The 24,246-nt window shown below is 32.4% G+C and overlaps 3 protein-coding genes and 1 long non-coding RNA gene across 5 annotated transcripts; all 4 read right to left on the bottom strand.

The window, feature by feature from the left end:
• Positions 1-354: 354 nt before the first annotated feature.
• LOC104716826 (110 kDa U5 small nuclear ribonucleoprotein component CLO) lies at positions 355-5,100 on the bottom strand. The gene is made up of 11 exons (XM_010434276.3): positions 4,795-5,100; positions 3,588-4,336; positions 3,435-3,503; positions 2,146-3,339; positions 1,947-2,045; positions 1,675-1,833; positions 1,449-1,534; positions 1,167-1,365; positions 971-1,081; positions 686-892; positions 355-577 (listed from the first exon to the last, which is right to left on the bottom strand). Exons 2-11 carry the CDS (start codon positions 4,320-4,322, stop codon positions 479-481), a joined length of 2,958 nt encoding a protein of 985 aa, XP_010432578.2. The 5' UTR covers positions 4,323-4,336; positions 4,795-5,100; the 3' UTR covers positions 355-478.
• A 2,707-nt stretch (positions 5,101-7,807) lies between these two features.
• On the bottom strand, positions 7,808-9,384 carry LOC104716815 (uncharacterized). The gene is made up of 6 exons (XM_010434264.3): positions 9,100-9,384; positions 8,787-8,863; positions 8,652-8,691; positions 8,397-8,490; positions 8,231-8,303; positions 7,808-8,077 (listed from the first exon to the last, which is right to left on the bottom strand). The coding sequence occupies exons 1-6, from the start codon at positions 9,212-9,214 to the stop codon at positions 7,973-7,975; spliced, it is 504 nt and encodes a 167-aa protein (XP_010432566.1). The 5' UTR covers positions 9,215-9,384; the 3' UTR covers positions 7,808-7,972.
• Positions 9,385-13,650: 4,266 nt separating this feature from the next.
• LOC147948215 (uncharacterized) lies at positions 13,651-15,013 on the bottom strand. Its single transcript, XR_015577323.1, has 2 exons — positions 14,818-15,013; positions 13,651-13,865 (listed from the first exon to the last, which is right to left on the bottom strand). It is a non-coding gene; the product is annotated as an uncharacterized LOC147948215 (long non-coding RNA).
• Positions 15,014-15,795: 782 nt separating this feature from the next.
• On the bottom strand, positions 15,796-17,499 carry LOC104747958 (uncharacterized). 2 transcript variants are annotated; one of them, XM_010469664.3, is made up of 6 exons: positions 17,297-17,499; positions 17,025-17,101; positions 16,833-16,869; positions 16,571-16,694; positions 16,363-16,474; positions 15,796-16,115 (listed from the first exon to the last, which is right to left on the bottom strand). In XM_010469664.3, exons 1-6 carry the CDS (start codon positions 17,409-17,411, stop codon positions 15,915-15,917), a joined length of 666 nt encoding a protein of 221 aa, XP_010467966.2. In that variant the 5' UTR covers positions 17,412-17,499; the 3' UTR covers positions 15,796-15,914. The 2 variants fall into 2 exon arrangements, with proteins under 2 accessions (XP_010467966.2, XP_087336149.1); XM_087480023.1 differs by having other exon boundaries at positions 16,571-16,691; positions 17,297-17,493.
• Positions 17,500-24,246: the final 6,747 nt, after the last annotated feature.

Genomic DNA, 24,246 nt, shown 5'->3' with positions numbered 1-24,246 from the left:
CGACGAGTCCGCACGCTTCTCCTCCACGAGGCTCATTACAAGAACAGCGAGGACCACGGTTTGATACCTTAACAACGGCGACTGCAACACAATCTTATCATCTTATCAACTTAGGGTTTTGGTTTGCGTTTCTATTTTACGGCTGAAGAAGTGTATACATCCACGATTACACAAACGACATGCCTTTGTCGTTTAATAACATGAACACTTTAATGGGCTTGAAAAGAAATAAATTGGCCCAATTCCCAATGATAAAATCGGGATGTTACAATTATGACTTTGTAGAGTTTCATTGAAACCTCTCATCAACATTTGACTTTGACACATCATCTAAAAAACATTTGACTTGTGGAGTTTTGTAGAAACCTCTCATCAACATTTGACTTCACACATCATCTAAAAAACATTCCGATCTGTTTTCTCCTTTCAAATATTTTAAGAGTAAGGAGAGAGATACTACAAGTCTACTAGTCTAGGATCACATCATCTGAAGATGAAGATCACCCGTCTGCTGGGCCAACTCCACCATCATGGCCTCGTCGAAAAACTTGTTGCCACTAACATCTTCACTCATTCCCTGCAAAACCAACACAACATAGATATGTCAGAGATTGTAACCAGTGTGGTTTAAAGAGCATGTTATAGAGGGCTGGATTTGTAAAGAGTTTATGTTTCGTTCTAATACCTTTCTACGGCGGGTCTTGACCATGAATTCGCGAGCTAGGTGCTGAATAGGGGCGGGCTCAAGTGGACGCAGTTGGATGCTTTTGTCAAGAGGGTCTCCTGGCACAATGGCCCAGTGATCAAACACAGACACGCAGAAAGCTTGTCCCTGTGTGTGGTACCTCAGGTCTGTCTCAAACCCAAACGATTCTATCACAGGTAGAAAAGCCTGCATTAACACCAAAGAATCAATCACTGAATCATCACTCAGTCAGATTATAGGAAACAAAGCAAGTAAAAGACTAACCTTCACAATGTAAGCGGGAGTACCAGGCTGAGGAACATCAGATGTGACGTGCCCACGTCTACGTGACAATACTGTGTAGATTGCAGTAACACAGTCGATTGGTGTTTGTATCTGAAACACAACCATAACTCTAAATGATCAATATAATTAATAAGAGCAAAAATGCAAAGAGCAAAAATAGAAAGGGATAATGTACCTCAACATAGTACACAGGTTCCATCAGCCTTGGAGTTGCCATAAGGAAGGCTGAATATGCAACACGTCTTGCTGTTGGAATCATCTGACCAGATCCTCTATGCAGCGGCTCTGGTGCTATCCGTGCATCAACAATCTTGAACTTTACATTTCTTATGGGCTCATCACAGAGGGGACCTTCACGGGCACCCCACTGGAACCTGCAAAGTGATTAAATCAAGCCATTCAGCTACAGCCAACAAAATGGAGCCAAAGAAAAGTGTAACAGAAGAAAGATGCTCACCCTTGAACAATGGAGTCTTTCACTGCCATCATCAAGTTCCTGTCGACCTCAGTTGGGAGGGTGTCATCCAATAAAATATTTGGCCCCTGATCAGACAGAAATCAACAATCAAAAAATGAATTGTCAAAACAGAGATGTTATGCTTGCTAAGGCCATAACAAAAGGCAAACATAAAGATACAGAGAGCACCCAGATTGCAGGGCTTTAAGACAAAAAATGCATTCACCTGTTTGTCAGGACCAAAAGCCCAAATGGAACGTGCAGCAAGTAGATCCCAGTCATACTTCGTCTTGAAGAAGTCCCCGAGTTGTTTCCTGTTCCAGTCAATGCTTACGATGCCACTCTCAATGTCCTCTGCAAGCCCTCTGTCCAATGGCTCTGCAATCTTTAGCGTGTAAACAGATATTAGACTAGTCCCAAAATAATTGTGCTTGAGCACCATAGCAAACATCTCAGTCTTATATATAAGGGAAAATCCAGACATAGAAAACTTCTTACCATTGTTATTTTGTTCTTTTTGTTTGGAGTCTCAGCAAAACACTTCATCGACGAAGATTCAACCACTGTCTCACAGAAGGAGACCACCGGATCTGCAACCTACAAATTTAAGAAATCGAAAAGATCTTAAAGATCAAAAAAACAAATCAGCAATTGGCTTGTAGAAGAGAATTATCATCATAGAGCCAAAGTATATCACCTTTACTTCGACCTCTGAATAGAGCTCCCTGAGGTCCTTCATGATGGAGTCTAAGTACAACTCTCCCGTGCCTAGAATAGTATGTTCTCCAGACTCCTCGACTTTGGTAATCGCAAGGGGATAGCTTTTGCTAATTTTTCTAAGCCCTTCCACCATTTTGGGCAGCTCACTAGGATTCAAAGGCTCAGTAGCAGTCTTCACTACTGAGAGGGTATTAAATTGGAGCGCTCGGAATATGTGGACATCTTCATCGTAAATTGAATCACACAGAGTTGCAGTTTTCATGATGGACGCATCAACACCTTCAATTAGAACCCATGAACCAGGAGGGGCACTGCTTACTGGTATTCTATACCTTGCTTGATATATCCATAGCTTGGTCACTTCTTTTCTAGTCATGTCCTCCTCATCATCAGGTGAATACCCTTCTCCTAGTACACGTACGCTTTGCCCTGTTTGAAGCCTACCACTATAAACTCTTCCAAACACATCAAACACACTAGTATCTGATTTAGGGTACAGCTTTGTCACATTAACCATGAGAGGTCCAGATGGGTCACATTCTACCATTGACTCATAAATGGGGGAATCTGTTGGCCCAGTGTATGCATGACCGACTTTCCTAGCTGCAGCCTCTCTAGGAGAAGGAATGTGCTTTACCAACATATCAGTGAACCCTGATGCCGAACCAAAAACTGAGCTACAGGCTAACCTAAGTAGAGGTCTGACGTTTAGCTTATATGCACTATTACTCAGAGTCACTCCTAATTCTGCAAGGGTGGTCTCCACACTCTTCTTATGTTCACCTATCACTTGGCTGTATATTTTGTATAGAGGCTCCAGAATAAACTGAACAAATGCTCTTTCTCCACCACCTACTGGAGGATTTTTCTTGAATACCCTAGTATCAGGATGATAATAAACATCTCCCCAAAGTCGAGATGCAAACTTCTCCACGTCCATGGCCACCCCATGTAGCTTGGCATACATTTTAGCAAAAGAATGCAATGTGAAAGACCATCCAGCTGTCCCACTGGCAAAACATACATTTCCAGCTGCAGGGTCTATAAGGGGTAAGTTTCCAGCAGTTGTTGAAGCAACAGATATGTGGTTATTAATGACTTCAATTGTATGTCTAAGCTTGTAGTAAGCATCCCTTGGAGGAAGTTTGAGCTCAGTTATGAGCCTGTCAACCTGTTGGGGAACAAACAGCAAAAGTCAAGTAAATGTATGGAAATATAAAATTTCACACAATAAATCTCAATTTACATTGTTGAAGCAAGATGTACCTTATTGATCACAACAACAATAGGGAGACGGTCCTGGATTGCATGCCGAATAGCTCTCTCTGTGTTTACCTAGAAAAAGATTTACTAGCGTTATGTACAATCAGTAAACCTCAAAGAAAAAACACAGAGCATAATGAGAGAGCAAAGCCATACCATGACTCCTTCAGCAGCATCAACAATGAGAACAGCACCATCGGCAAGTCTTAAAGAAGCAGTCATTTCGTCAGAGAAATTGACATGTCCAGGAGTATCCATGATATTGCACAGGTATGATTTGGATCTACTGTCCTCAAGAACAAGGGACATTGGAACGGCCTTGATTGAGATATTTCTCTCCTGCTCATCGACTCGCGTGTCTGTATATTTCATATGCTTCTCGTTTTTAACATTAAAAGTAGACATATGATGCGTCTGCTCTACCAACATATCCATGAAGACAGTTTTCCCATGCTGTAGATGACCCACAAGAGCAACATTCCTCATAAGGGCGGGATTAGACATGAGGCCGATAAGAAACTGAGTTGACACGTACGTTGACTGATCCTTGACTCCGACCTCAAATCTGATATCTCTAACAGGTTTGATAATGGGTTGCTCAAGAGGCTGTTCATCTTCATCCATAACCAAGGTCTCAACATCCTCACCATAAACCTCCTCTGCTGTAGGGTAATACTTCTTATCCTCAGGAAGAACAATCTGGTTCTCCATCTCAACATCATTGATTGTGGTAATCCAGCCATTTGAACCTCCTTGTTCACCATCAGATCCATGACCATTTTCTTCAGGCTGCTTATCTTCATCTTCTTCTACTCCATCGTCACTCTCTCTGTCAGACTCAATCTCAGGTCCAATGTAGTTACCAAACTCATCATACAAACTATCATCCATCTTTTTATGCAAACCTGTCAAAAACAGAATCCAATGAAGCAATCAGGAATTTATACCGGAAAATATAACCTCAAAAGTAGTCAAATCACCACAGAATCAATCTGGGTTCTACTATACCAAATCTATTCGCCCCTAACGCTATCACAAGATTCAAGAGTTGATACTAAGAAACTCAGAAACTATTCTAGACTCGTACATTTGGATGAGAAAAACAAAGAAAACAAAATCGGCAAAAATCGTTTGGATCTTCACTTTAAAATCGCCGGACTTGCGTAGCTTTCGCGAAAGTGTCTGAGAGAGACACCGGGAAAAGCAAGAATCAACCGAAACTTAAGATGATTCGGAATAAAGCAAAAACCCTAGGCAAGAATCAACGAGAAACTTACGCTAAGTTGGACGCGAGCAAAACCCTAGAGTAGAAGGAAAACGCAAGCTGAATAAAAAATGTAATGGAGAGTGAGAGAAGACGAACCTCGTTGGAGGAAAGAAACGAGCGGCGGTGGTGCGCGAGCTAAAGAGGAGAATGAGGGTTGGCTGGCTCGGCGATAGCGACTGGGTTCGAGCTTTGTCGAGACTCTGAGACTGTTTTGGTGAACGGAGCCGCCGTCGAAGAAGAAATGAATATAAGATTTTTTAGATTTAGGTTTTAGATTGGAAAGACTCTTTCTCACATAGAGGGAGATAAGTCGGTGTTTAGTTTTTTCTTTTCTTTTTTTCTTTTGTATTCCAGGAATATGTAAAATGGAAAAAATATTGGGAATTTAGTTTAATGTACCATATTTCCCACAAAACTTTTCAAATGTATTATAATTGAGATTTTTTTTCTGATCTATCATAAATGTGAGGTAAAATGACGTTATTGCTCTCCTACTAATATGACAAGTTTCATAGACAATTTGAGGAGTATAAACTTGTCCACTAGCTTAAATTACTTGTCTAGAACATAAATAAATAAAGGACTAGTTGTCTTTCCTTTGTGCAAGTTTAAAACTGGTCCACCGAGTTAATAAAAATATTGTTTACTAGAATTTTTGTGAATAATCTAGTGCATGACAAATTTAATAGAGGACAAGTGGACATTATGAACAAGTTGTGAAACTAGTATTATACAAGCTATAAAATTTAGTATCTAAAAGTCTAATTAAGTATAACTTGTCCACAAACAACAAAACCAACTTGTGTACAAAAAAAAAAAAAAAAAAAAGATTTGGTTCACAGGAGCTGGTTCACCAGATCTGATCCATCTACAACCAAATTGTGTGGTCCACAGTGTAAACCTGGTTGGATTGTGGACAACGTCTTTCATAGACGTATCACTGGATCTGGTCCATCAAAACATGTCCACAACGATACCACAACCACACCGGAGGGTACAATGGTCATTTTGTTATGAGCAATGTGGTACATTGAAAAAAAAGTTTTGAATGTGGTACATTGGAAAAGTTTGAGTTTAGAATGTGGTATAATTGTTAAATATCTCAAATATATATATATATATATATATAAACAGATATTAAGAGTAAAAAAAAATCTTCAAACTGCAACAGTATTTAAGTTTACTAGATTTTCAACTCGTGAGAACCTTTGATACTGATTTTTATTGTTGCCTAGAGTTTTTAACACATCTTGACTTTTATTTTTTATTCATCAAATTACATCTGCGCAAATACTGACTTTTAGTAGTTAATCAAATTATATTGGTTACACATTTTAATTGTTGGTATTGCCAGACAGGGTAAATTGTATGTGATTTATACAGATACATCCAGAGTTAATTTGAGGTGTTTGTTGATGTAGCATGAGAAGGTTATTGACTACGCTTCGCGGTAAATGCGGGAGCATGAGGACAACTATCGTACCCATGATTTGGAGATGGTTGTTGTGGTTTTCGCTCTGAAGATTTGGAGGTCGTATCTTTATGGTACGAAAGTACAGGTGTTTGATCATCAGAGCCTGAAGTACATATTCACTCAGACTTAGCATAATTTAAGGCAGAGGTGATGGATGGAGTTGGTGGCAGATTATGATCTAGAGATAGCCTACCACCCTAGTAAGGCTTAATTGGTTGCAGATGCTCTGATTCGGAAGTGGGCGGCTTCGGCTCAGGAGCAGCATATGTAGACTCTGATAGGAGAGATTAGTGTAATGAGGTTATTTGTTGTCTCTCAGGAGCCGTTGGGTTTGGAGGCGGCTAATCGAGAAGATCATCTGAGTAGAGTGCGGTTGGCCCATGAGAAGGATGTAGAGCTGGTGAATGCCTCTAGAGATGTTGATTTGGAGTATCAGGTCTATGCCAATGGTACCATTCTTGTGCACGGTCGGATTTGTGTGCCCAATGATAAGGAGTTGAGGCAAGAGATTCTGAGGGAGGCTGATAACAGGATTTTCACCTAGGGTATCAATTCCCTATGCAGTTGTAGTACAAAGGGTTATCAATCCAAATGGTTATTATGCTAGCAAATAAGATATGATCATAACAATGCAAGTCAAGCCAAGCAATAGTGGATTTTTTTTAACAACCTAAAATGAGTAAAAGTAAATAAAAGAGCATGAACCACACGACCTAAGTACTCGATGCAAGCATTCGGGTACAGGATCGGGTGGGATGATCGGATCAAGAAGACAAGGATGAACAGCTCGAAGGTATACACGAAGTTAGTGATCGAGTACCAGTTCGGGTAAGGGGTCGAGTTATAGAGTAAAACTAAACAATCAAGATAAGAAAGCTCCTAAGGATGGGGTAATCGACTATTCGAGTACCGTTTGAGATTATTTGACTGTTCGATCAGTTCTTAAGGTAAAACCGAATTGACTAAATTTTGTCTAGGTCAATTTGGTTAGGAAGAAAAGATGAGGCCTAGTTAAAATGTTCTTTTTCCAACAAAATATATATTATAAAATATTGTTTGAAACATTACTAATTTAAATAATTAGTATTATACCTTCTAACACAACAAGTTTAGCAATAAATTTAGACAAAAACAAAATATATATGATTTAAAAATAGAATTGCTGAAATATCTGTATACCCTAATCAAAAGAGGATAAAAAATCTTTTCCGACCAATGAGATTGATTCAATTACAGATTTTTTAATCTTACTCTAAAGAGCAATATAAGGAAGATTTCTTCTTCCGTTAAAACATATACAGTATTATAAATATTTTTTCTAATATATTGGATATTTTCACTTATTTTCCCCAAAAAAAATATATGTAAGTAATATATTTAGTCTAGTGATATCCTATAAAAATTCGAGTGCAGCCAAATCTTCTCAAAATTGATTTAAAGTATACCAAAGTTGTTCCTCAAAACAACATCTTTGTTTTAATTTTGTTCCATTTGCACTTTTGCTAACCATTTCGGGCAACGTAAATTTGCATAAAGCAAAGACTTTGATTACAATTATATTGTTTCTTGAGACTTGTTAATCAAAATTATATTGAGCACTTCTTAAGAATATAAAAATAGATTTCTAAATATACATTTTCATAGATGAAAAATATTTATAAAATAACAATTCATCCAAAAAATGGATGAAAATTACCATAACATATTGTTCGATTTTTATTTTCTTATACCATGTGTATAATGGTATAAGCAATTAAGCATTACATAAAATAGAGAGCGAGCCTAGAAAAACTAGTTCTCTTAGTACTTCAGACCAAGAGTGAGCTCAAGGGACATGTCTTCTTCACCATTTGCACCATCACCATCAACATTAACATCATTGTCTATGTTTTCATTTGGTCCCACCTGCCATACATTTACATGTCTCTAGTTCATATGCATCAAATAATCGATGACAAAAACATGGAAGGACAAAAAATACATCTATCTGGTTCATATGCATATGCAATAAAATCATTATAAGGTAAGAAATGCAAGGATAAAAAAAGGAAAAATTACCCTTGAAGATTGATACAGAGACTTGCAAGATACTTCCATTGGAGTTACTTTCTCAGTACTATCCAATTGTAGCCTAGAAGAAATTGAAAAAAAAAAATCAATTAACCCAAAATTTACCAAAAAAAGAGAAGCAATTATGCAAAAACCTATACATCAACGGAAGAACCTTTGTTGATTTTGGATAGCATCTCGAACATGTTCAGAGATCTTAAGGTATTTTTGAGAGTGCCTCCTATTTATTTGCCTTATCATTCTCCTTTCTGCCATATGATTGGACTTGAATAATAGAGCAAAAATATTGATAAAAGAGACATAAACTCTCTTTATGCATTCTGTTTATTATCAATATATTTTCAGATGCAAAGCTACAACACTAACATATTTAGTGAACTCTAAACTAAAGTGTGAGACAACTATTTACCTTTTATAGAATCTTCTTCTTTCTTGTTGATCCTATACATCTATTAGTAAACCATATATTTGACTAAACAATGTTAGATTACATAATTTATGACATTATACATTGACAGCTGATAATGTGTGTATAATTAAAGACCTGGAGATGGCTTTTCACTTGTGATATTGTAAGGTCTCTCACATTCATATTATCCAAAATTTTCTTAGGTGTTGCCGCTGCAAAATAACGAGAATAATAATATCAATGATAGTGAATTAAAAAGAATTATTAAGAAAAAAATTATCATGAATAAAATATAATAATTGAAAAAAAAGGAGAAAATAACTAATTTTATGAAACTTAAATAAAACGAGGTTGTTGATTTCAGTGACGAAACTTTTGATCGCTCTGTTTTATTTCAGAGGAATCGTCCCTCGTTTTGTTTTTTTGATATGGAAAGAAAATCGCTTACTCATTTCGCCACCGAGGTATTCTACAATGTGAACAAAAAGGTTGTGACGATCTTCGGTCCATTTCGTACGAGGCGTTTCTGATCTAATGTAAGATCTAACAACCGAGTCTCTCATTGCAATTTTTTTTTAGGTGAAGCTCTGAGTTTGATGATTTCTTGGCATATGTACCGATAATATATAATGTAAGAGAAAAAATAATAATATATAATTCTAAAAAATAACCTAAGAAAACAGATTTAATGCTAATAGCTGTTTTTGTATATTGTACATTACTTGCATTATATTTTTGTTTTTTAGTTTATTTTAAACTTTTTAATAGAATCACTACTATTGGAATCTTTTTTATTACTTATTAATTTAACATATTGAATTAGTATTTTATGGTATGATTTATTATCTTAAATACTTTAGTAACAACCCCTTTTAAATTTATCCTTATGTCATTTAGGAAATGACAGGTAATGTTGGTTATTATGTGGACCTACACTCAAATTTTTGCTATATACTTCTATAAATTTTAATTTTAAAATAATATTTTCCTCAAAAGAAAATTTCAAAAAGTAGATATTAGGTTTAATAAATGTTAATTTTCAAAAACTTACAAGTGTCAAAAACTATTTATGAAAAAATCTTTAACTATAGATATTTTTAAAGGAGAGTTCATATGTAATTCACCATCTAGAAAATGAAAATGTTTTAAAAGCACTTCATTTACAATCATAACTAAAACCATGTTAGTTATGTATAGTTTGCTATTTTATGATAAAATAATATATTTTAAACCACAATTTTACAAATTATCCTCTTCTATCTTAAACGATCGCACCCGGATTCCTAAACCTTGGACAGGTTCCACAGGAAACTATCTCACCGGAACCCCATAATTCTGACGAGACAACCGGCGTAGGAATCACTCCTTACAAAAACTTCCACCAATATAGGCATGTCCAACTAACCCATGCTCCGCATCAACAAAACACAATCATACAAACGTCCTTCAGCATCCCAAACACGCATCAAATTCATTCAACATCCTATTGGCAAACCACTTTGACTCCACCTTCCGAGCAAGCTTTGCTTATTCACGTATTACCAAACTCCACCTCATCTAGTTACTGAGTCGCATAACCAACCACTCCTAGTGGCCGAGTAATAACAGAGGTGGGCTGGAATACTTTATTCCGTCCAGCCACAGAAACCCTTTTCCGATGAACCCTTCGATTCACCATCTTAGCTTGAACCCTGACACCATATGCCATGGAAACCACTCAAGGTTCCAGCTCAAACCGAGCTCGTTGACTCAACCAACAATACAATTTACCACAATTCATCAATCCATACATAGATCTATAATAACACACTAATAAAACATAAACTAACCGTTTAACTCGCAATTCCACCGTTGGATAAGGAGCCTGTACAATCCCAAGTCTCTCCACAAAGTTTCAGCTTGATCGGAGAAGTCTCAAAATGCTAACTAATTCTAGGCTTCTAGATCTGCAATTGTTGGACTAGAAAGAAACGTCCATAACTTCCGTAAAATATAACCCCAAATCAAGCTCCGTCAGCGGCTATAGATTCTTGACACTCCTTAATCGTGAGCTGAGTCCATCTGGTCTCGATCAAACGTCACGACGCACCAATTTGATAGAATAAGGATGTAAAATCTGAATATATTTCTGTATCGGTATACAAGAGAAGCCTAGAGCATCATATTCTCTAGATCGTCTCCCTCAAATCCTCACGCAGGAGAAAGTCATACACCAAATATATAAGTTTGTTTAAAAGATAGAAAGAGAGCTTTATACTAATCTACAACCGAGCAAGTTGCATAAAAATATCTCTAACGTCCTCCGTGATTTATTCCTTCGCACGTACACTCGGTGTAGCTTATCATCAACACACGCAACCACGAGATCGGAACAACCACTTCTCCTCCACGACGTGAGAGATTCACCATCTTATCCCGTAACGATAGAAACAACAATATAGCGGCTCGATATAATCATCAACGACGGCACTGCCTTACAGGCCCCGCCACAGGGCAATCAACTGAAGCAATTGATTAGGGCATTAAAAAAATTAGGGAATATTTTTGTAAAATTTTTATAAAACTTTTATATATGTTGAAAGGCTTTTACAAATATGTAGGCTTTAATTTAATATAAGTAAAAATCATAGTTTTTGAGGTTAATTGTCAGTTTTGGTTTTGATTTTGATTTAATTTTTCCCTTTTGAGATTAATTATTTGCTTTGTTAAACTATAAGATAAATTCTTTCATCAAATCTAATGATTTGGCTTTGGTTTGTCTTAATAAAACTAGATTTTTACCCGCGGTGTACCGCGGGACAATTTTTTAAAAAAAATAATAACATTTTAATTTTTATTTGTTTTTTATATTTAGTTTGTTTTGTTTAGTTAAATAATAATTTTGTTTGGATTGTCAATTATTAGAACAATAATAGGGGAAATAAATACATAAATATGTAATCTATAAGCTATTGTCGGATTAAATCACAATTTTACTAATGATTTAATTGTTTTACAAAATTTTAGTTAAATTACCCTGATTTAATATGTCTAATTGTAACACCCCGATCGCCACCTCTTAGTAGGCCCCATGTCCAATCCCAGTCCATTGGCCCACCTTCCTTAATGGACCTCACATCCTCTCACTAGGCTCGTGAGTCCATCAATATCCGATAGTCGGTTTGCTACGTCCAGGAGGTATTAAAGACTTGTTACCGTCCCTACAAATCACCACATGATCTTTCCCTGTGTTTTGTCCTCACTCGCACAGTTCCGACAGTCACTTCCCGGAAGGTCACCCATCCTGAGACTACTCCAGCATAAGCACGCTTAACTTTGGAGTTCTCTCAGATCCCTTGACCGAAAAGATAAGTGCACTTTTGTGACATAGGTGACCAAATCAATTCTTTTATACCTCTCCGCAAGTCTCTGAAACCGGGGTGTCACAATTCACCCCTACTAACAGATCGCAACGTCCTCGTTGCGCACCAAAACCGTCACCCCCAATGGTGTGAGCCCACTCGACTCCACACTCATCTGGGTTTGGCTCTGATACCACTCGAGAAAGAATCTCGCATCTACAACTGTTCCATCCTCCTAACATAAGATCCTCAACATCCGCAGCCCTCGGCCGCACCCCGCCACATGCGGTACAACTGGAGCTTGCACTGGTACCCCTCTCGGTAACCGCTCCACCAACACGCCAACAGATCCGCAAAGTGATCATCTCGACCCTGGGCTACACCTACTGCAACCCCACATCTGGGTTCCCAGCACCCCCGCACGCTCACCGGCAAAACCCCCTCTGGTCCGTTCTGATACGCTTGCGACTCTCTGACATACCTCCGCGTGGAACTCTGGACAACACACTCGCTAGCCTCAGGACCCGCCCGACCATGACCACGACCACGTCCCCGTCCACGACCAACAACTCAAACACCTTTAACCACTGCACTTCCAAGAACATAGGCTAACAAGCAAACTCTTTCATAACACAAATACACATAAAAAATTACCAACTCACCGCGGAATCACACTGCATATCAATTTTGGTGACAGCTTGTCTTGTGAGAAGGTTGTTAAAGGGTGGGGACCAGGGTTCAAGGAACACCTGGCGCACCAATAACCTACTGGTGGATTTAGATGAATAGTTTGTTTCCACAGTGAGGAGTTAGGATCGATGCCCTGCAAGGCCACTTGGGGTCCGTTGGAGCAGCTAGCCGTGGGCTAGTGGGGTCCGTGGGACGGTTGTCACACTAATATTCTTATATTAGTGGTATTGACCAAATAATTAAATGAAGATTTAACCCGTGTTTCAAAACTGAATTAATAATATTTTAGATTTATGCTAATGTTAATTCAAACCATCATGTTAATAACATGTCCCGCCATATAACAACAAACCGTCATATTAGGGGTATAACCCTTGTTTCAAAACCATCATATTAGTGGTTTTGGTTGTGGGTGTTGTGTTTCGTTTATGAAGTTGATATTTTTACATGGATAATGCTTGATGAGCAAGCAGTTTACGATCCGTAGCAATAAAAGAGAGATTTTAGTGTTTTCCTATTTGAGTTGATAACATTATCGCAGAATAATATGCAGTTTCTTAACGCGATATATACTATATCAAAATGTATTTCTTGATGCTTAAGTTAAATATACACGATTATTGAGTTTCTAAAGTTGGGTTCTCGTTTTTATGAACTTTATTAATGTTATAATAATTATTGCGATTGTAATAATCTGTTACTCAAATTCGGCTGTGTCATTTAAATAGGTTTGGAGATTTTTATGGGATTAAAAATTTAATTCGTAGAGTTGTTTTTGGAAATACCGAAATGTATAGATGTTATCAAGCTATTTATGGCAATAAACATATCAAATTAGGTCGATTTAAATAGTTCCATTAATATAGTTTCTACAAAATCTTATTTTAGGAAAATCGTTAGGGGTTATTGTTGTAAATAAAACAAAATAAATAAGAAAAACTCAAAGTTATAAACCAAAATATAATTCAAAAATGTTAATATAAGATTCCAAAACATTAAACATAAAGTCTTATATACAATTGGTTATATTTTTTGGTAATATATAAAAGGGCATGTTTTCACGTTTTGCATTGGGCAATCGTAAATACCGGACCGGCACTGCTACCTTACTCCTTATCCTCTCACGTCATTACCAATAGCTCCGCTCTCCCCCGTATGTGACGGCCAACCAGCTCGTCCCTCTCTTTCAAAGGAGAAAATTAGGGCTTTTGGTTTAAGCTGGTTTAGCTTTGGTTTAATAAACAAAACTCAATTAAACCATATGAGCACATATAAAATTAGGGTTTTTGGTTTAAGCTGGTTTAGGTTTGGTTTAATAAACAAAACTCAATTAAACCATATGAGCACATATAAAATTGAGCTTGGTTTATTAACAACTCCTAAACCAATCAAACTAAAACCGATTCAACTTTGACAAAAACTCAAATCTACTATGATCGCGGGACACGAGCGTTACACAATCAAAATGGAAGAACTAACTTATCTACAAGAACCATATAACCACTAAATTATTAATTTATTTTCAAAATAAAAAATCGCTGATTTATATTTATATATCAAATTCTCCAAATCACATTTATTTTTTTGCAAAAAAAACTGCATAAATATTTTTAACCTCAAATAAGAAAAATTACGAAACTACATTTTTCAAATTTTAGTAGAAATATGGCAGAATACCATTTCTACTGATGTGTTTAAAGCGATAAAAATAAAATTGCAAAAGTTCTGACTTTTCCCTTCACTACAGATTTTTTTTTTTTTGGCTAGCTCATCATAAAATTTTAAAAATTGAAACTTATCACATTTAACATGAAAAATTTTGTTGTCATTTTAGCATTGGGTCCGAACAGATCTAGCAAAAGAAAACGAACATGCATGATACTAGTATTAGTCGTCGGGTTCTTTTTTAATCTAAGTAAAAACACAACCACTTGCAACGATTTTCACTTATACACAATATTTTAATTTATTTATTAGGGGGTTTTGGTTTAAATCTTGCTGATTTATTTTTCCTAATCTCGTAAAATCTTTCATATAATCTTTCAAACTTTCTCAAAAAATATTGCACTATATTTTTTTGTTTATTCAGCTTTTGTCAAAAAAGACAACCCCAACGTCAAAGTCATATATCTTACAAAATCCTTCGTAAGGAATCTTCAAAAGGGTTAAATCTTTTTCTTTAATATCTTGACTCTTGCTCGTCAAATCTGTTTTTGTATGATGAACTTTTGCAGATAGAAATAGAACAACTAAATACTCTTCTCAAGTCCAGAAAATTACATCCCAGTGTCAAGAGAATCTCAAGTTATCATATTCAAAAGAATAACAAAAAGTCATGGACTCTATGATTCACAATCTCTCTATTTAATGAAAGAGTGGGGGTTATTGGTTTAAGATTTAAACAGAGTTTTAAAGATTTTAAATGTTATGTAGAATCTGTTGTTATTAGATCAAGATTTTGTTAAACTCTGTTAAAGTTTAGTGTTATTAGTTTGTGATTTGTAAAAAGTCATTTAAAATCTTAACAAATCTGGGTTATTGAATTCAGACTTTTATAAAGTCATTTAAAGTTTTGTGTTATTCAATTAAAACAAAAGAATCTAGGATTGTTAATGAGTTCAATTATTATGTTATTGGTTCATGATTTTAGACACTTTCTTTACAAAATAAAGTCATGAAAAGTATCATAAAAATACAGGGATTGTTTGGAAGACTTTACAAGATTTTAGAAAACTAATCAACAAAACTCTCTAGTAATCTTTAACAATCTTTCATTTTTTCATTTTTTATAATTTTGTTGAACTCTTCATAAATCTTCATAAATTTTTTATGATTTTTTAATAACTTTTGATATGAAGGAAATGGTATAAAATCTTAAACCAATAATATAAAATTTGAATTCATTAACAATCCAAAATTCTTTTGTTTTACTTGAATAACATAAAACTTTTAATGACTTTATAAAACTCTTAATCCAATAACACTAGATTTTTCAAGATTTTAGATAACTTTTTACAAATCCACAACCAATAACACCAAATTTTTAAAGAGTTTTAAAAAGTCTTGATTGAATAACAACATATTTTACATAACTTTTAAAGTCATCAAAATTCTATTTAACTCTCAAACCAATAACCCCCTTATATAGTACTTTCTTATTAATATCTTTGTTACATGCATCTACAACATATATACTTCCAACAGTGTCTAGAAAAGATAAATTGAAGTCTTGTTATGCTTTGAGACCAAGAGTGAGCTCAAGAGACAATTCTTCTTCACCTTTTGAAGTTTTTATTAAGTTTAACGACAAAGTACCATCATTGTCATCATCATCATCATCATCATCATGTTGATCAACAACATTACCATCATCATCAATAGCAACAACAACATCACCATTTTCATCATCATCTCTGGTTTTATTAAGCTGGGCCTGTTATACACAGAACTATAAAATTATCTCTGACTTTAATTACATGTAATTTTTTGAAAACCAGAACGACACATGGATTATAATATAAAATCAAAATCCTTCTCTTGTGATCTTCTATATCATATATATAGCTAAATTTGAGATGCAAGTCTGAATAAATTTTTTATATATTAGAGTTAAGATGAATGCACCACTTCTACATGTTAACATATATAGTGAAAGAAATGCATATAAAAAGGATAATTACCTTTGATGATTCATAGAGAGACTTGCAGGTAAAATAGTCACTTGTTACTTCCTCAGTTCCATTACTTGATTCACCAAATGTTATAATGTTTTCATACATTTCCTCTTCTTGCCTACAAGAAATTTATATTATAGAAAATATATCTCTATAAATATATAAGAAAAAAACTAAAAGCTTTATTTATATATATACTAATAACTAGACGAACCTTTGTTGATTTTGAAAAAAGTTTGTATTGCCTCGAAGCCGTTGGTAGTTATGAAGGTACTGTTGAAATTGCCACCAAGTTACTTGTCCTGTCACTCTAACACTTCTCTTTGCTAATATCTCTTCTGCCAAAAATTGCATGTGTTTATATATATAAATTATATACATTATGTTGAACATAAAAGTTTAAATGGTCATATTCAATACATGGAAGTTTATATATGTAAAAAAAATAAAAATAAAGATGCAAATCATATCTATACCTTGCATAGATTCTTCCAGCTTCATGCTCCTATACATCTGTAGGAAGTTGAAGGATATATATATATGGTTCAATATCCAAAACCAGAATTTATAAAATATGATAATACTATTCATATATATACACATATATTGATATATAAATTACATAAGTTTGTATAATTAGTATAGCTGTATGTATATAAAATCAGGACCTGAAGATGACTCTTTACATGTGATATTGAGAGTCCTTTGGCATCCATTAACTGCAAAACCATCTTCGGAGTTGCTCCTGCAATTTAAAGGATAATAATATCAACCAAAGAGAAAAAGAAAGAAAACTTGTTGAAAAATAAAGAGAAATTTTACTATGATAAGTGAAAACTATAAAAAAAAATTCATAAGAATAAGATGGCAGAAATTGTGAATGAGAACTTAATTAGATCATTTTTCAAAAGAAAAACTAAATCATATATAGATCACTTACTATTTTCTCCACCGAGTTGTTCAACTGCTTGAACAAAAGAGTTGTGAAGCTCGGAGTTCCATCGCAACCGCGGCACTTTTGATCTAACATAAGATCTAACGATTGGGTTTTTCATTTTTTTTTTTTTTTTTCCCTCTTTTCTTACTGAAACTGGCGTTTAGATCCGGCTGATCGAAGGGATGAAGGCAAAAGCTTTTATTGACTAATTGTGTCCTTGTTTATCTCTTGTCTTAATATAATTTATTTTTGTTGTGTCAGAAAAAATTAATAAAATAATACGAAATAGAAACCCTAAAGAAAGGTGACTAAATGCTATGTTGTGGCTTGTCAATTTATGCTCCTTGATTATTATTTTTTTCAAAACCGTTTATCTTTCACCTTTGTCCTCCTTCTGACCATTTCTACGAATACCAATTTGTAATATCAGATTTTATTCTTTTCATATACTTGCTAAAATTAAAGAATATAAACATATACATGTAGTCAGACTAATCATATGACCTAAAAGCTTAGCACATAATCATTTTGACCTAAAATATTTTAAATAATTATATTTGGTTTGAATTTCTGAAACATTTTTTATTTAATAAAAAATGTTATATAAAAACAAGAAAACAAAATTTGTAGATAAAAAAAGTCAAGAGTTATATATATTATATGTATATCTGATATATTAGTCACAATTTTTGATCAATTTAAATAATATTGTATGCTTTTTGACATATTTTAAAAAGACAGATTTAATATTGGTTTTCTGCATCTCCACAATTCAATTATATTTAAAAGGGTTGGTTTCTTTATAATATGTTGATTATTTCCCTTAATATTCAAAAGTGTTGATTATTTCTCTTAATGTTTGTCTTTACAATAAGTGACCATTTTTTTTTAATTAATATAAACAGAAATATAGAGGTCTACTGTAATCTTTTAATACATTATACACACATTAATTGATAACATTATAGACAGGGTAAACCAGAGAGATAATATAGAAGTGCTGAACTCAATTAAGAAGTTAAGATAGATTCTCCAGTGAAATTATATCTTACTAATACTAACTAAAAATGATTTTTAATTAATACCCCTACTTTTTTTTCACCAATTAATACCCCTACTTATGTAGAAAAGTAATACTAGTAGTATATAACTATATGCACACAGAAACAAAAATTGTACTATTTAGTACTCATTATAGTTGTTGTAACTGACGCGACCTCCTTGATCCTTCTAGCTAATTAATTATCTCCAACAAGACTAAAGAACATGGTGAAGTCATGAATACTAGGTCTTGTTTAGCGGTATATGTTATAATATTAAACTAGAATATGACCCGTGCTAGAGCACGGATTGAAATTCCTTTATTTTGTTTATTTGGTAATTTCTATTTAATTGAAAGAGATTAACAAACCCTAAACAACATTATATATTTTTGTTTGTTAATTTTATTTGATTTGTTTAGTGTTTAAAATTATATATTATATTTTGATTGTTATTCTATGACTTAACCTATAGTATAGCGCATATTAATTTGTGGACCAAATATGTAACATATGTTTGTCAAAATCATTGTGACCGAGAAAGCCTACCAAACAACATTATTCCAAACTTAAATTTAATCCGAGAAATCATATTTTTGAAATTTTAACCCGTGCTTTAGCAAGAAATCATATTTCTTGAAATTTTTTCATATTATAGTGACATATTATTGACTCGTGCTATAACAAATCAAATTAGAGTGTTTATAATTTTTAACTTTTTGATTTATCATATATTTATGATATTCATAAAAATATCAGATTAAACTATTTTTAAAGATTCCAAATTAAATTATTTAAAAAGTTTATTATAGTATATAAAACTATACAATTCAACAAAAGAAATATATGAAATGAATTTAAATATTCAAATTTTGATCCGTTACTCAATCTAAATTTTATGATAAATTTAGGTAAGATTTTATTTTTAGTATAATCAGAAATCATTTGTAATCTATGGATGATTGATTCATTTCTGTTAATTTCTGAGATTTTTTGTTTATATATGGTTAGTTAAATATTTTTTGGGATTTTATTTTCTTCTTTAAAATATCTTTTTTAAGGGGATCATAATCCTAAATCTATGTAACCTATCAAATAATTAATCCATATAACATATCAAAAAATTAATCTTAGTTATAACCTATATTAATATTATATAGTCTACAATTTGAAGTCGTGTACTTCCGTTTTATTATGGAGGGGATAATTTGTTTACAAAATTGATCCTGCACTAAAAAATCAATTATATAATAATTAGAATTAATCTGGATTTCTAATTAGGATATATAAATAGATATAAACCGCTAAGTGCCAACTATGAAATCATCAAATCACCAATCACACAATTGTATAGATAAGGTTAATGGAAAGAACGAACTTGAGCAAATAGAATATATAAATAGGTATATCTTTCCTCCGGGATATAAATAGTTATGTATATTTGTCCTTGACCCCATGCACGACCGTTACGTTTGCGGGAGAACCGTTGCATGTTATTAGCGAACTGACTCAAAATTCTTTCCACTATTATTTTATTATAGTCAACCAAAATTCTCATTCCTTGTCACTTTCTTTGGTCCATACCATTTAAATATTGTATACATCAATTTGTAGCGAGTAACCCAAAACATAATCTAAGTTGTGGATACCTCTGTGATGAAGAAGTAACTAAATATATACTATAATTCATTAAACATTTAAACCAAAGAAAAAAACAAGTGAACTAAATAACAGTGACGTGCGACGGTGCGAGCATATTGCATGTATGTGAATCCTCTTCCGATGACACGTAACACGTTCAAAACTAGAACAAAAAGTCTCCGTTTCGGTTTATAGAATATTCAAAACAAAACAAAAAACTAGTAATAATGTCCGCTGGCGTAATACTAATTATTAACAATAGAATAACATTTCAATCACGTATTTAGATGTGATTAGTCCTTAATTTTTTTTTTCAGTCCTTTTGTCCATTCCGAATTTCTCATGTATATTCCCAAACCATCCTGTTTATGTCAAGATTACAGGAGAGATTATTGTAAATTTTGTCTCTTTAATTAGACTACAGTTTATATATGTCTCTACTTCTCAAATTTAACACTTTTCTATTAATTGAAAATTGAGTATATTTGACTTACCGAAGAATTTAGTGTCTAAACGAAAAGACAAAAAAAGAATCTGCAACTCTTTAGAGGCGTTGCCGCTTGGCTAGAGGATACCATTTTTATTAATTACCAATCTTACATCATCACGTTTTTTCCCAACATCGTCGCATTTTTATATTCTTTGTAACGCATTTACGCATGTACATTGTACTTTAATTTTCCTTGTCAGTTTAGTTATCGGGAAAAAGGGAGCTAGTAAGGAATGACTTTAATATAAACTATAAAGTGCTAGCTTGCTACAAGTATACTGGCGGATCTACGTGAGAGAGGGGTGGGGCACGTGCCCCATACTGTTTTTTAAGAATTACCCAGTACATATGACTAAGAAGTACATGTAGTTCAGTTGGTATATGAAAACCTTATATGGCTTCATGGCCGTGTATGTGCTTATTAATTATTATTATTTAGCATGTTTCTTTTTACTATTTTGACTATTTGATGCACTTTTCTTAAATAAATTTATACACATTCAGTTCCATTTTCTTTCTTCTATTTCTTGTTTAACTTTAACAAATTTAATTCATACTTTAATTGTTTAGTATACATATAACTTAAAATCTTAGTAAAACTACTAAATTAATAACATGAAACAATATTATCTCTTTTGTAGTTCATTTATTTTTTTAAATTTTAAATTTGTGATATGGTTTGATAAGGGAATTTAAATGTAATATATATATAGATATATTATTGTGAATTTTAAATGTAATATATTTTCATAGTTAATTGTGAATTTTAACTTTGTAAATGTGTATATTTTAAATTAAATATTGATATATATATATAATATAATGTAAGTAATTAAGTACAATTATAAACCAATAAAAGCAACACTTGCAAAAAATTTGGTTCATTTTTTATTTAAAATTTTTAAATATACTAAAAATGCAAAATATTTGATATATTTCTTTAACATTTTTATAATATAAATTTAATATTATTGATTATATATGTTTTTGCCCCACACAAAATAATTTTCTGCATCCGCCACTGTCAGTATACATACTGCTAGTAGAGATATTTTGTACGTACGTGGTATCTTGTATATAACTTAGTAGTAACTTTGATTAATTGAAGTTTCTCTAATCTTTTGTATTAAGGTCGATTGAAGTTTCTTTAAACTTTTGTGTGCTATTGGTTTCATTTTTATCTCGAGGAAAAATGATACGATGTATATATCGAGATTATATATTTTCCATTTTTTTTTAAAACGTGATTAATAATTAGTACAGTAGTCTACGCATATGCTTGCTCTAATCTTCTATACTATTAATTGGGGAGTACAAAACAAGATTTTGAAGAAAAAAAAAAACATATCATATATCCATGTTGCCAAACATTTCCAATAGCTTATATAATTAAAAATAAAAACAATAAACAATATATAGTAAACAAAAACTGTTATTCAAAAATCTAATATTTATGGAAATAATATTTATGGAAATAATAATTAAAAATTAATTATAAAATTAAAAATTACCCGATATTTTTGGAAATGGTTTAAAGTTGTTACCATAAAAGCAAATTATTAAATTTGAAATTGTATATATAACGTAAATGGTTCTAGATTTTGATATATTTATAGAAATCTAATTTAATATTTGAATATTATCTTTTATTTTAGATTTTTAAATTTTCGTAACCAAAAAAACTATGTTAATTAATTCATCTTAATACATATGGATAAAACAGAAAAAAATGAAAACCTTAGTATATATTTAAAGTTTTGTTCCATAATAATCACAGAATTAAAATCGAAAATTATATATATATATATATATATATGTAAACCTATTTGATTTGGTTTTATATTTTGAGATATTTACGGAAATAACAAATCAATTTAATACAATTAGAGAAAAACAAATAATTATTTAGTTTAGATTTTGCAATATTTCCTAAACAAAATTTAAGTAATTAGTCATGATTATTATAGATAGAAAGAATTAAAAATCGAAATTTTATATATGTAAAAAAAATAATTTGATTATATATTAAAAAGATATAGAAAAGTGTATGTAGAGTCTCACATTGGCTAAATATATTTATACTATTAAAAAAGAAATAGTTTTCACCACATAGTCATAAAGTTCTCTATTATTAAATGTAATGTCATTCAAGTTAGAACAAAAAAAAAACAGAAAATGGTAGTTTGGTCAAAATAAAAACTGAAAAACCTGCGGATCCTGAAATGACCCGGTTCGTTTGTAGTCGGCTTAAATAAAAAAATGTGGATCCTATGCTATCCGGTTTAAAAGGATTCGGATCCTACCCAGCGGGGTAAAATAATAATACTAACTACAAGCATATTTAATCCCTAAAATTACTCAAACTATTTATGCATTTAAATGAAACCATCCAATTACAAACAACTAATTTAAAATTCAAATTTATAAAAAGTAAATTTGTTACTATCAAAATCGGGCAATTAAATTTAAACTTATATATGTAAACATATTTAATTTAGTTATATATTTTGAGATATTTACGGAAACAATATATATATATTTAAATTATGATTTTCTTTTCTTTTCCTAAAATCTATATACCAAACTTAATTGAAAGAATTTTAAAATAAACAATGATGAATATCTTTTTGTGTTAATATAATAAAAATGTTTATGTTAGGAAACCCTAACTAATCTAATCACTATATAAGACGTATCAAACTCTTCCATTTCATTCATTCACAAAAATATTTTCGAGCATCAAAGTTTTGAGTTTTTGAAATTTCTAACTTTTATTTTTCATATTGGTTTTAAGTATTTCAGATTTGGAACTCTTCAGAAATATGTGCAATATAAAAGTCAAGATTGTAAAACTTTTAAAGTAATGGTGCAGGTTAAAGGATCAAATATTTCTAATCGATTTTCTCTTATTATTCTTTTTGATTTTTTTTTTGTTTTTTATATGTTAGTACATATTTACATTAACTATAATAGTGTATTATTTTTATGCTCCATGATTATATTGTTACATGTTGTCTATTAGGTGAATTGAAAGGAAGGACTTTGAAACATGTCATACTTGAGAATGGAGTAAACCTATCAAGGAAAAGTGTAAAAAGCAATAAACGGAGAAACTATAATCTATTGATTTTTTTTTTTTTTCATTTTCAAGAGTCTGAGACACTGTAATTAGTTGAGTTGTATAGGTTTATATTATGGACCTCTATTACTATAGTATTTACATGTTCTTAGGCAGAAAAGGTTTAGAACAAATTTCAAGCGTTAATATATATTTTCTAACAAATTGCTTGCAAACTAGAGAATGATTTCAATCTTGGTTCATGAAAGTTCTCGGTATACTTTGAAAGCAAGAGATCTTAGAAGGGTGCAAAATTCTAATTTTAAAATTAGAATGATCAAAACTATTTATCTTTTGTGAATTTTGTTTAAATTAGGGGTTTACTTGAAAAAAACATGAGGGACTAAAATTGAAATTGGTAAGAGCCATTTGGAATTATTTTAGTTTCGGATTGACATTTCATTTTTTTTCTTTACTTTACTTAAAATTTGTAATGAATTTTGAGACATCAAAAATGAAATTTGACTTATATATTCTGCCTTCTCATTATTATTCATTTTTCTGTTTTTATGTTATAAAGTTCTCAACTGTTTCTTAAAAACAATATTAAAATTAATTTAAGATTTTTTGTCTACAAATAATATTTACAAAAACATAGAATTCTCATAAGAAAAAAAATCTACCCTTTTTTTTTGTGTGCATAATGTTGATGGTGGTTACTGTG

The sequence above is a fragment of the Camelina sativa genome, chromosome 2 (genome assembly GCF_030686135.1).
Source record: "Camelina sativa cultivar CO46 ecotype springtype chromosome 2, ASM3068613v1".
Lineage (NCBI taxonomy): Eukaryota > Viridiplantae > Streptophyta > Magnoliopsida > Brassicales > Brassicaceae > Camelina > Camelina sativa.
The sequence above is the reverse complement of the archived record's forward strand: the minus strand, read 5'-3'. Positions and strand labels throughout refer to the sequence as shown.

What these genes read in the sequence shown, in the direction of transcription:
- LOC104716815 (XM_010434264.3), bottom strand. Translation starts at nt 9,214, where the DNA reads ATGAGAGACTCGGTTGTTAGATCTTACATTAGATCAGAAACGCCTCGT. An exon ending in ATACCTCGGTGGCGAAATGA is followed by an intron (nt 8,864 to 9,099) that starts GTAAGCGATTTT and finishes GTTATTTTGCAG; the next exon opens with CGGCAACACCTAAGAAAATT. An exon ending in CTCTGTATCAATCTTCAAGG is followed by an intron (nt 8,078 to 8,230) that starts GTAATTTTTCCT and finishes AATGTATGGCAG; the next exon opens with GTGGGACCAAATGAAAACAT.
- LOC104747958 (XM_010469664.3), bottom strand. Translation starts at nt 17,411, where the DNA reads ATGAAAAACCCAATCGTTAGATCTTATGTTAGATCAAAAGTGCCGCGG. An exon ending in ACAACTCGGTGGAGAAAATA is followed by an intron (nt 17,102 to 17,296) that starts GTAAGTGATCTA and finishes TTTAAATTGCAG; the next exon opens with GAGCAACTCCGAAGATGGTT. An exon ending in CTCTCTATGAATCATCAAAG is followed by an intron (nt 16,116 to 16,362) that starts GTAATTATCCTT and finishes TGTGTATAACAG; the next exon opens with GCCCAGCTTAATAAAACCAG.
- LOC104716826 (XM_010434276.3), bottom strand. Translation starts at nt 4,322, where the DNA reads ATGGATGATAGTTTGTATGATGAGTTTGGTAACTACATTGGACCTGAG. An exon ending in ATGCTGCTGAAGGAGTCATG is followed by an intron (nt 3,504 to 3,587) that starts GTATGGCTTTGC and finishes ATCTTTTTCTAG; the next exon opens with GTAAACACAGAGAGAGCTAT. An exon ending in CTTTTGGTCCTGACAAACAG is followed by an intron (nt 1,535 to 1,674) that starts GTGAATGCATTT and finishes CTGTCTGATCAG; the next exon opens with GGGCCAAATATTTTATTGGA.